This window comes from Heptranchias perlo, chromosome 22 (genome assembly GCF_035084215.1).
Source record: "Heptranchias perlo isolate sHepPer1 chromosome 22, sHepPer1.hap1, whole genome shotgun sequence".
NCBI classification, from domain to species: Eukaryota; Metazoa; Chordata; class Chondrichthyes; order Hexanchiformes; family Hexanchidae; genus Heptranchias; species Heptranchias perlo.
The window spans coordinates 12,858,228-12,871,223 of NC_090346.1; the positions used below are offsets into that span (position 1 = coordinate 12,858,228).

The window sequence follows — 12,996 nt, forward strand, 5'->3', positions numbered from 1 at the left end:
ATATAAGTCTAAGTCAGGATGGTCTATGATGTTAATTGTATCCATGTGATTTATATCAATTAGTGTTAATTGTATTCAGGTGGTGCGTATCAATTGGGAACTCTCATATCCATTTATAAGAGAGCTGATCTCGGGTGCGGTGGCGATAATGTGGAGCTCTGTGAATAAAGGATTGAAGTAACTGAAGACTAGGGCTCTAGTAATCTATCCTTCACCACCTGGGTATCCAGTTTATAACATAAGAGACTTGTACGGGAGCTCGGAGGTGATGGTGTGCCTGCTGCCCACATCCTTCTAGGTGGTGGAAGTCACAGGTTTGGCAGGTGCTGCCGGAGAAAGGAACCCTCAAACTAACTACAGCATATTCAAGGCAGCGGCTCACCACCACCTTCTCAGAGCAACTAGGGATACGCAATAAATGCCGTCCTTTCCAGCGACGCCCACATCCCAACAATGAGTAAAACAATGTATATATATATTACACACTAGGCCAGTTACCTTACCAGTCACCTTACCATCAGCCTGCACGGATGCTGCACGTTTCACCAGATGGTCAGCCAGTTCCATGGCATCAGCAGGCCCCAGCGACAGGTCCCGCGACAGTCCGATCACCAGGATCCTCATCAGGGTGTCCTCCAGGAGCGGGACTTCCGAGCACAGCCGCAGAAAGAAACTGAAAGGAGATGAAGAGAATTGACAGGAATCATAGAATCTTACAGCACAGAAGGCGGCCACTCGGCCCATCGTGCCTGTGCCGGCTCTTTGAAAGAGCTATCCAATTAGTCCCACTCCCTTGCTCTTTCCCCATAGCCCTGCAAATTTTTCTTTTTTAAGTATATATCTGATTCCCTTTTGAAAGTTATTATTGAATCTGCTTCCACCGCCCTTTCAGGCAGCGCGTTCCAGATCATAACAACTCGCTGCATAAAAACGTTTCTCTTCATTTCCCCTCTGGTTCTTTTGCCAATTATTGTAAATCTGTATCCTCTGGTTACCAACCCTCCTGCCAGTGGAAACAGTTTCTCCCTATCTACCGCATCAAATCCCTTCATAATTTTGAACATCTCTATTAAATCTCCCCTTAACCTTCTCTGTTCTAATGAGAACAATCCCAGCTTCTCTGGTCAGAAGAAAAAAAACCCAGCAGGGAATAAGGCCAATTTACATTTGTAAACAAAAAGTTCTGATTCAATTTAATGTTGTCTACTTGCAATGTAAATAGGATGTATGTAAATGAGCAAAAATAGTGAACGCCAGCGAGCTATTTGATCCCCATGAGGGGGGAGGCATCATAAGAGTCCAGTTCAGCTCTCGGCACTTTCCAGCAGACATTACCGGCTGCCTTTCTTTCCCTCTCTCTAATCCAGAGTGCTGAGGCCCCATTGTACGGCTGCTGAGATTCACTAACACGGCAGAGACGGAAACAAAACCCTTGCCTGTACATTTAAATGGTAACTAAAGTCACTAGCAGAAGTTGTAATTGATTCAGCAGCATCGTGGCAAGGAATCTTGCTTCATACCACTAGTTGGAGACACAAATAAAAATAGTGTGCTTACTTTCTATCACTCTCCGGAGGCCAGTTATCCCATTTGTAGTACGTCTCTGGCTGTTCGGTGAAGAGCACCTTATGCAAACTGCAAAAGGGAAGATGATAAGTTGAAATTTTGCTTAAAAGCCGGCACAGAATAGCATACAGACTGATCTTCCAACCAGGAAGGAAGAAGGAAGACTTGCATTTATACAGCGCCTTTCATGACCTCAGAACATCCCAAAGCCCTTCACAGCCAATCACAGAATCGTTACAGCACAGAAGGCAGCCATTCGGTCCATCGAGCACATGCCAGCTCTTTGTAAGAGCAATCCAGTTAGTCACATTCCTCCGCTTTTTCCCTGTAGCCCTGCAAATTTTTTCCCTTCAAGTATTTATTCAATTCCTTTTTGAAAGCCACGATTGAATCTGCCTCCACCACCCTTTCAGGCAGCGCATTCCAGATCATAACTGCTCGCTATGTAAAAATATTCTTCCTCATGTCGCCTTTGGTTCTTTTGCCAATCATCTTAATTCTGTATCTTCTGGTTCTCGGCCCTTCTGCCAATGGGAACAGTTTCTCTTTATTTACTTTATCCAAACCCCTCATAATTTTGAACACCTCTATCAAATCTCCTCTCAATCTTCTCTGTTCCAAGAAGAACAACCCCAGCTTCTCCAGTCTATCCACATAACTAAAGTCCCTCATCCCTGGAACCATTCGAGTAAATCTTTTCTGCTCTCTAAGGCTTTGACATCTTTCCTAAAGTGCGATGCCCAGAATTGGACACAATACTCCAGTTGTGGCCGAACCAGTGTTTTATAAAGGTTCAACATAACTTCCTTGCTTTTGCACTCCATGCCTCTAATTTATAAAGCCCAGGATTCCATATGCTTTTTTAACCGCTTTCTCAACCTGTCCTGCCACCTTCAGCAATTTGTGCACATAACCCCAATGAAATACTTTTGAAGTGTAGTCACTACTGTAACGTAGGAAATGTGTCAGCCAGAAAGCTCCATCAAACAGCAATTTGATAACGACTAGGTAATCTGTTTTTTTTGGACTAGGGATATTGGTTGAGGGATAAATATAGGATAGGACAACGGGGAGAACTCCCCTGCTCGTCTTCAAAAATTGCCATGGGATCTTTTACATCCACCTGAGAGGGCAGTCGGGTCCTCGATTTAATGCCTCATCTGAAAGACGGCACCTCCAACAATGCAGCACTCCCTCAGTACTGTACTGGAGTGTCAGCCTAGATTTTGTGCTCAAGTCTCTGGAGTGGGACTTGAACCCACAACCTTCCGACTTAAATGCGAGTGTGTCAGGCTGACACTGGATCAGACAGGAACAAAACTGTGAACCAGCAATTGTTGGCTAAGACCAACCCATCCCAATGGGTCTGGGAGATGCCTCTACCCCAGGAAGATATTCTGGCTCAGGCCACTTCATTGTAAGGAGCCAAAAGATAAGGGCCCTTTACCCCCTCCCCAATACGCTAATTATTGCAAACAGAAAATGCTGTAAATCCCGAGCAATTCTGTCCACATCTGAAAAGAGTAAAGATAAGGTAAGATAAGATCAAATTGTGATTCTTCATCATGTGAATTTATACCACAGAAACAGGCCATTCGACCCAACTGGTCTATGCTGTGTTTGTGCTCCCCTCAAGCCTCCTACAAGCCCTCTTCATCTCACCCAATCAGCATAACCTTCTATTCCTTTCTCCTTTGTGTGTATATCTAGCTTTCCCTTAAATGCATCTATGCTATTCGCCTCAACTACTGCTTGTGGTAGCGAGATCCACATTCTAATCACTCTCTGGGTAAAGATGTTTGTCCTGAATTCCTTATTAGGAACATAGGAAAAGAAGTAGGCCATTCAGCCCCTCGAGCCTGCTCCGCCATTCGATAAGATCATGGCTGATCTGTGATCTAACTCCACATACCCGCCTTTGGCCCATATCCCTTAATACCTTTGATTGCCAAAAAGCTATCCATCTCAGATTTAAATTTGTCAATTGAGCTAGCATCAATTGCCGTTTGCGGAAGAGAGTTCCAAACTTCTACCACCCTTTGTGTGTAGAAATGTTTTCTAATCTCGCTCCTGAAAGATCTGGCTCTAATTTTTAGACTGTGCCCCCTACTCCTAGAATCCCCGACCAGCGGAAATAGGGTGGATAGAGAGAAACTATCTGTTCCCCTTAATATCTTATGAACTTCGATCAGATCACCCCTTAACCTTCTAAACTCTAGAGAATACAACCCCAATTTGTGTAATCTCTCCTCCTAACTTAACCCTTGAAGTCCGGGTATCATTCTAGTAAACCTACGCTGCACTCCCTCCAAGGCCAATATGTCCTTCCGAAGGTGCGGTGCCCAGAACTGCTCACAGTACTCCAGGTGCGGTCTAACCAGGGTTTTGTATAGCTGCAGCATAATTTCTGCCCCCTTGTACTCTAGTCCTCTAGATATAAAGGCCAGCATTCCATTTGCCTTATTGGTTATTTTCTGTACCTGTTCATGACACTTCAATGATCTATGTACCTGAACCCCTAAGTCCCTTTGGACATCCACTGTTTTTAACTTTTTACCATTTAGAAAGTACCCTGTTCTATCCTTTTTTGATCCAAAGTGGATGACCTCACATTTGCCTACATTGAATTCCATTTGCCACAGTTTTGCCCATTCACCTAATCTATCAATATCCCTTTGTAATTTTAGGTTTTCATCTCCACTGCTTACAATGTCACCAATCTTTGTGTCATCAGCAAACTTAGATATGAGACTTTCGATGCCTTCATCTAAGTCATTAATAAATATTGTGAATAATTGAGGCCCCAAGACAGATCCCTGCGGGACTCCACTAGTCACATCCTGCCAATGTGAGTACCTACCCATTATCCCTACTCTCCGTCGCCTTTCGCTCAGCCAACTTCCTAAACAAGTCCGTACTTTTCCCTCGATTCCATGGGCTTTAAAATAGCTAACTGTCTCTTATGTGGGACTTTATCAAATGCCTTCTGGAAGTCCATATAAATAACATCCATTGACATTCCCCTGTCCACTACTTTAGTCACCTCTTCAAAAAATTCAATCAGATTTGTCAGGCACGACCTACCTTTCACAAATCCATGCTGGCTCTCCCTGATTAACTGAAAATTCTCGAGGTGTTCAGTCACCCTATCCTTAATTATAGACTCCAGCATTTTCCCCACAACAGATGTTAGGCTAACTGGTCTATAATTCCCTGGTTTCCCTCTCTCTCCTTTCTTAAAAAGCAGACTGTCATGTGCAATTTTCCAATCTAGAGGGACAGTTCCTGAATCTAGAGAACTTTGAAAGATTATAGTTAGGGCATCAGCAATGTGCTCACCTACTTCCTTTAAAACCCTGGGATGGAAACCATCTGGTCCTGGGGATTTGTCACTCTTTAGTGCTATTATTTTATTCATTACTGTTGTTTTACTTATGTTAATTTTATTGAGTCCCTGTCCTAGATTCAATATTAGTTTTCTTGGGATTTCCGGCATCCCATCCTCTTTTTCTACTGTAAATACTGACGCAAAATAATTATTCAACATGTCCGCCATTTCCCCATTGTCAATGACAGTATCCCCACTTTCAGTTTTTAAGTGGCCAACACTGCTCCTGACCACCCTCTTTTTCCTAATATAACTATAAAAGTTCTTCGTATTGGTTTTGATATCCTTTGCAAGTTTCCTTTCATACTCTCTTTTTGTAGTTCTTACTATCTGTTTTGTGACCCTTTGTTGATCTTTGTATCTTTCCCATTCACCAGGATCTGTGCCATTTTTTGCCTTTTTGTATGCCCTTTCCTTATGTCTTATACTGTCCCTTACCTCTTTAGTTGTCCATGGCTGTTTTTTTTTGGCAAGTAGAGTTCTTGCCCCTCAGTGGTATAAACCGATTCTTTATCTCGTTAAACGTTTCTTTAAACATTTCCCACTGATCATCAGTCATTTTACCCATTAACAGATTTGCCCAGTTTACTGTGGACAGTCTCTGTCTCATCCCATTGAAGTCGGCCTTACCCAAGTCTAGAATCTTAGCAGCTGATTCACTTTTTTCCCTTTCAAACACTACATTGAACTCGATCATGTTATGATCGCTATTGGATAGATGTTCAAGCAGTCAAGCTGTTAACTAAATCTGGTTCATTAATCATTACTAAATCTAGTATGGCTTGCCCCCTTGTTGCCTCTAGGACATACTGCTGTAGAAAACTATCCCGGACACACTCAAGAAATTCACTACCTTTCTGACAGTTGCTAGTCGTCTTTTCCCAATCTACGTGAAGGTTAAAGTCCCCCATTAAGACCACTATGCCTCTGTTACACGCTTGTCTAATCTCTGCATATATACAACCTAGCACTTCACAGCTGCTGCCAGGGGTCCTATACAAAACTCCCACTATAGTCTTAGATCCTTTCCTATTTCTCAATTCAACCCATAAGGTCTCTGTTGGCTGCTTACCTCTCGTTATATCCTCCTTTATCGTTGAAGTGATTTCATCTCTAATCACTAAGGCTACTCCTCCCCCTCTTCCATTTTCCCTATCTCTCCTGTAGACCTTATAACCTGGTATATTTAGTTCCCAATCCTGACCATCCTGCAGCCATGTCTCAGTAATAGCAATCATGTCATACCCTCCAATTTGAATTTGTGCCTGTAGTTCATTTAATTTATTCCTTTTACTCTGTGCGCTTGTATATAGAACTCTTAGTTGGGCCACACACCCTAGCCTGACCTTCAGCTTTGATGTTGGGTTAGTCGCTTTACACCTTCTAGTTTTCACTTTATCTGTAGTGCCTAAAGTACACTTTCTTTCTGCTGCTCTACGCTTTCCCCTTTCACTTGTTGAACTATTTGTACAATTTGTATTGTAAATTTCCCCTGGGTCCTCCCCTCTCTTGCTTCTCTCAACTTTACTCTCCTCTGACTCACCGCTCAGGTTCCCATCCCCCTGCCACTCTAGTTTAAACCCTCCCCAACAGCAGTAGCGAACCTCCCTGCAAGAATATTAGTCCCGAATCTGTTGAGGTGTAACCCGTCCGGCTTGTACAGGTCCCACCTTCCCCAGAATCGGTCCCAATTCCTCAGGAATCTAAATCCCTCCCTCCTGCACCAACCCTCCAGCCACGTATTCATCTGATCTATTCTCCTATTCCTATACTCACAAGCACGTGGCACTGGGAGTAATCCTGAGATTACTACTCTTGAGGTCCTGCTTTTTAAACTTACTTCCTAACCCCTTATATTCTGCTTGCAGGACCTCATCCCTCTTTTTACCTATGTCGTTGGTACCGCTATGGACCACGACCTCTGGCTGTTCACCCTCCCCTTTCAGAATGTCCTGCAGCCGCTCAGTGACATCCATGACCCTGGCACCAGGGAGGCAACATACCATCCTGGAATCACGTTTGCGGCCGCAGAAACGCCTGTCTGCTCCTCTAACTATAGAATCCCCTATCACTATTGCTCGCTCGATTTTTCTCCTCCCCCCCTGTACAGCTGAGCCACCCATGGTGCTTTGGATTTGGTTCTGGCTGCACTCCCCAGAGGAACGCTCTTCCCCCACCAGTACCCAGAACTGAATACTGGTTGGAGAGTGAGATGCCCTCAGGGGACTCCTGCACTACCTGCCTGGCCGTCCTTGTCTGTCTGGCGGTCACCCAGTCCATCTCTGCCTGCACCCTCTTAATCTGCGAGGTGACCACATCCTGAAACGTGCTATCCACGAAACTCTCGCGGATGCACTGCAGTGACGCCAGCTGCTGCTCAAGGTCCGAAACCCGGAGCTCGAGCTCCACCTCCTCCAGCTGACGACACTTCCTGCACATGTGGTTGTCCAGGACATGGGAAGCATCCTGGAGTTCCCACATGGCACAGGTCATGCATTCCACGGGTCTGAGCTGCCCTGCCATGCCTTAATTTATTAGATTAACTTAAACCAAGCAAAAAACAAATTAAGCCTTAAATACGGTATTGGATTGATCAGTAACTATCTGATATTTATAACTGCTAGTTTTGGACTCTCTGACAAATGGAAACATTTTCTCAATGTCTACTCTATCAAACCTATTCAATTTGTGAAATTGTATTCAATAAATCTGGTATTTCATGGGCTGGCACCAGGAAGATCGGCTAGAGTGTGGTAAAAACCCATCTGTTTCCCTACATCGCTTGAGCTTTTACACAGCTCGAGTCCAAGCTAAGTGGTTGACTCTTAATGGCCTCTAAAGTGACCTAGCAAGATATGCGATTGTAGAAGACAACAACTGCCACGGGGAAATGTGACCCAGCACCACCTTCTCAGCGCAACAAGTGCGGCCATCATCCAAATCCCAAGAATAGATTATTTAAAATTAAAACCTACATTTATGTGGGGTTGCTAAGATGCCCCAACTGGGGCTCGGTCAGGGCGTAAGAGACATCTCCAATTCAAACACCATGATTGCAGAATGTTAAGTTGACCTGCTTTTGGAATGGCCCTCTTCATTCATTTAATTAGGTTCAAACTCAGTGTACAAATTACAGACCTAATGAACATCCAAATGAGGGAAATCACGAGGGATACTGTCCCTTTAAAAGCACACATCGCAACATTCTTAAGTATAATTTCCCCTCCCCTCCCCCCTCAACCTCTCCATCCCCCAATAAAAAGTGCTGATGTGTTAGAAGCAGTTTCACAAAGAGTCAAAATTGGAGGCTACTTTAGCTAAAGCTCTCCATGCCCACTATAACATTTATCTCTGGTATACCATAAGAACATAAGAAATAGGAGCAGGAGTAGGCCAATCGGCCCCTCGAGCCTGCTCCGCCATTCAATAAGATCATGGCTGATCTGATCCTAACCTCAAATCTAAATTCATGTCCAATTTCCTGCCCGCTCCCCGTAACCCCTAATTCCCTTTACTTCTAGGAAACTGTCTATTTCTGTTTTAAATTTATTTAATGATGTAGCTTCCACAGCTTCCTGGGGCAGCAAATTCCACAGACCTACTACCCTCTGAGTGAAGAAGTTTCTCCTCATCTCAGTTTTGAAAGAGCAGCCCCTTATTCTAAGATTATACCCCCTAGTTCTAGTTTCACCCATCCTTGGGAACATCCTTACCGCATCCACCCGATCAAGCCCCTTCACAATCTTATATGTTTCAATAAGATCGCCTCTCATTCTTCTGAACTCCAATGAGTAGAGTGCCAATCTACTCAACCTCTCCTCATATGTCCGCCCCCTCATCCCCAGGATTAACCGAGTGAACCTTCTTTGTACTGCCTCGAGAGCAAGTATGTCTTTTCTTAAGTATGGACACCAAAACTGTATGCAGTATTCCAGGTGCGGTCTCACCAATACCTTATATAACTGCAGCAATACCTCCCTGTTTTTATATTCTATCCCCCTAGCAATAAAAGCCAACATTCCGTTGGCCTTCTTGATCACCTGCTGCACCTGCATACTAACTTTTTGATTTTCTTGCACTAGGACCCCCAGATCCCTTTGTACTGCAGTACTTGAAAGTACCATAAAAGTCTCCCCATTTACCCAGGGGGAAATACATCTCCCGTATCAAATGCTGATGTTACCGGCAAACTTGCTGACTGCCCTGTTCCACTGAAGCAGTGCAGTTGGTGGGGGGGGGCTGTTGCCTGTGACATCAGGAACCAGCACAATTGGTCAAGATCCTCCCAGGTGACTGGTATGACACACAACATTGACTTCAAGTCTCCAAATCAGGGTACGTACCAATGGATGTAATCCTTAGGATTCAGCTTGCAGACGGACGGTACCACTGTGTGCAGCCACCACACAGCATCTCGCTGGATCGTTGCAATCTGAGTCTGAAATGCACGCAGTCCTTCCAGGTCTTCAGTCCAGGAGGAGTGGCGAAAGAGAGAGAGAGACAGACACAAAAGACAAGTATCTTTCACGCATCCATTGACTGGATTTCTCAAAGCAGTTTGCACATTAAAGCCCAGACAACACCAAAGCTGCTTATTTGTACTTGTTTCTGCAGGATGAACTGTGGTAAACAATCAAGTGCAAGCAGTACGTCAAAGTAAAAATTCCAACCAGTTGATTGTAGTGCTCCTATCATAGCTGAGATCAGCTAACTAACAGGTGGATCCTGAGACCTTCCTGGTCTGTATAACTCAGTTCCATACTAGGAGCAGTATAGGAACATAGGAATAGGAGTAGGCCATTCAGCCCCTCAAGCCTGTTCTGCCATTCAATCAGATCATGACTGATCTGTAGCCCAACTTCATTTACCCCCTGTTGCTCCATATCCCTTGATACCCTTTACCTAATAAAAATGTCAATCGCAGTCTTGAAAGCCCAAATCTACCCAGGGTATATTTCCACTACCCTTTCTGTGAAAAACTGCTTTCTGATTTCAATCCTAAATGGCCTAGCTCTAATTTTAAGATTATGCCCTTTGTTCCAGATTTCCCCCGCCAGAGGAAATAGCTTCTCTGTATCTACTCCATTGAACCCTTCATCAGTTTAAACACCTCGATTAGATCACCCTCAATCTTCTATATGCAAAGGAATACAAACAAGCTAATGCAACCTGTCCTCATAATTTAACCCTTTAAGCCCCGCTATCATTCTGGTGAATCTGCGCTGTTTTTTTAAAATTAATTCATGGGATGTGGGCATCGCAACAAGGCCAGCATTTATTGCCCATCCCTAATTGCCCTTGAGAAGGTGGTGGTGAGCTGCCTTCTTGAACCGCTGCAGTCCGTGTGGTGAAGGTTCTCCCACAGTGCTGTTAGGCAGGGAGTTCCAGGATTTTGACCCAGCGACGCTGAAGGAACGGCGATATATTTCCAAGTCGGGATGGTGTGTGACTTAGAGGGGAATGTGCAGGTGGTAGTGTTCCTATGCGCCTGCTGCCCTTGTCCTTCTAGATGGGAGAGGTCGTAGGTTTGGGAGGTGCTAACGAAGAAGCCTTGGTGAGTTGCTGCAGTGCATCCTGTGGATAGTACACACTGCAGCCACGGTGCGCCGGTGGTGGAGAAGGTGAATGTTTAGGGTAGTGGATGGGGTGCCAATCAAGCGGGTTGCTCTGTCCTAGATAGTGTCGAACTTCTCGAGTGTTGTTGGAGCTGCACTCATCCCGGCAAGCGAAGAGTATTCCATCACACTCCGGACTTGTGTCTTGTAGATGGTGGAAAGGCTTTGGGGAGTCAGGAGGTGAGTCATTTGCCGCAGAATACCCAGCCTCTGACCTGCTCTTGTAGCCATAGTATTTATGTGGCTGGTCCAGTTAAGTTTCTGGTCAATGGTGACCCCCAGGATACAAGAGCAGGTCAGAAGCTGGGTATTCTGCAGCGAATGACTCACCTCCTGACTCCCCAAAGCCTTTCCACCATCTACAAGACACAAGTCCGGAGTGTGATGGAATACTCTTCGCTTGCCTGGATGAGTGCAGCTCCAATAACACTCAAGAAGCTCTCACTATCTAGGATGTTGATGGTGGGGGATTTGGTGATGGTAATGCTGTTGAATGTCATGGGGAGGTGGTTAGACTCTCTCTTGTTGGAGATGGTCATCGCCTGGCACTTGTGTGGTGCGAATGTTACTTGCCACTTATCAGCCCAAGCCTGGATGTCATCAGGTCTTGCTGCATGAGGACACGGACTGCTTCATTATCTGAGGGGTTGCGAATGGAGCTGAATATTGTGCAATCAGCCAACATCCCCACTTCTGACCTTATGATGGAGGGAAGGTCATTGATGAAGATGGTTGGGCCTAGGACACTGCCCTGAAGAACTCCTGCAGCGATGTCCTGGGGCTGAGATGAGCGGCCTCCAACAACCACTACCCCTGTAACCCCTCCAAGGCCAGAATATCCTCCCTGAGGTGCAATGCCCAGAACTGAATGCAATACTCCAGATGGGGTCTGACCAAAGCTCAGTACTTTTGTATATTTATCATCAGGGGAACCCCTGGCAATGATTAGTAAAAATGCCAACCCCCACTGGCTCTGAAGTTAGAATCATAGAAAGTTACGGCACAGAAAGAGACCATTTGGCCCATCGTGTCTGTGCCGGCTGAAAAATAGCTATCTAGCCTAATCCCATAGCCTTGTAGGTTACAGCACTTCAAGTGCACATCCAAGTATTTTTTGAATGCGTTGAGGTTTCTGCCTCCACCATCCTTTGAGGCAGTGAGTTCCAGACCTCCACCAGCCTCAGTGAAAAAAATTCTCCTCAGCTCCCCTCTAATCCTACCAATTACTTTAAATCTATGCCCCCTAGTTATTGACCTCTCTGCTAAGGGAAATAGGTCCTTCCTATCCACTCTATCTAGGTCCGTCATAATTTTATACACCTGAATTAAATCTCCCCTCAGCCTCCACTGTTCCAAAGAAAACCATGCCAGCCTATCCAATTTGTCCTCATGGCTAAAATTCTCCAGTCCTGGCAACATCCTCGTAAATCTCCTCTGTTCCCTCTCTAGTGCAATCACATCTTTCCTGTAATGTGGTGACCAGAACTGTAGCTGCTGGCTGCCCAACATCCAATCCCGAGCAGTAATGCAGACAGACTCCTGTACCCATCCTACCAATCTCTGCTTCAACAGTGACAGTCACCAGCCATATTCACATCACTTGTTGAGAAAAAAATGGTTTTCTCAACAACTTCAGTCAATGAAAACAAAGAAGTAAGATTCGCTACAGACGCCTATAACATGGAGTCTCTGGACTACTTGGATCTTATGAGGGACAAGGAAAGGAAGGAATACATGTTGTAGATGAAATTCACAGCATTTTCATAAGATTATGATCAATAACCTTTTCACAAAAAGTCCCTCGAAAGGACTGTTTAGTCAACATAAAAAAGGAATGTGCACAAGAAAGCAAGGAACAAGAGAAGGGCCTCCAGCCCATCAGATCCATTCCTACCACAGTCCATGTACAACCTAAGCTACCATGAAGTCCATCCCACCCATTCAATCACCCGAGGGAAACTGCCGATCCCTGCAGCACCCCACTAGTTACAACCTGCCAATGTGAAAACGACCCCATTTATTCCTACTCTCCGTTTTCTGTCTCCTAACCAATCCTCAATCCATGCTAATATATTACCCCCAATCCCATGAGCCCTAATCTTATGTGGCACTTTATCGAATGCCTTTTGAAAATCCAAATATATTACATCTACTGGTCCCGAGGAAAATTGCTACATAAATACTCCCTGATCACCAACAGATAACCAATCAAAATTGGAAAATACAATTATCCTGATAATCTCCAATCCTGTTCCCTATCAAATATTTAGCCAGCACTTATCTACCCTGCTAGTTACACCTTCAAAAACTCATACAGATTTGTCAAACACGATTTCCCTTTCGTAAAAACCATGTTGACTCTGCCTAATCATATTATGATTTTCTAAGTGCCCTGTTACTACTACCTTAATAGTAGATTCTAGCATT

At 44.7% G+C, this 12,996-nt stretch overlaps 1 protein-coding gene across 2 annotated transcripts in view; it reads right to left on the reverse strand.

Annotated features, from left to right (window-relative positions):
* ints1 (integrator complex subunit 1) overlaps positions 1-12,996 on the reverse strand; it is a 96,503-nt gene that overhangs the window by 62,103 nt on the left and 21,404 nt on the right. Inside the window, exons 13-15 of one of the 2 annotated variants that reach the window (XM_068002934.1) lie at positions 9,298-9,418; positions 1,558-1,635; positions 516-673 (exon numbers count right to left, since the gene is read on the reverse strand). In XM_068002934.1, the coding sequence (XP_067859035.1) occupies positions 516-673; positions 1,558-1,635; positions 9,298-9,418 (357 nt within the window). Of the gene's footprint in view, positions 1-503; positions 674-1,557; positions 1,636-9,297; positions 9,419-12,996 lie in introns of both variants that reach the window. The other variant, XM_068002933.1, reaches the window with a different exon arrangement.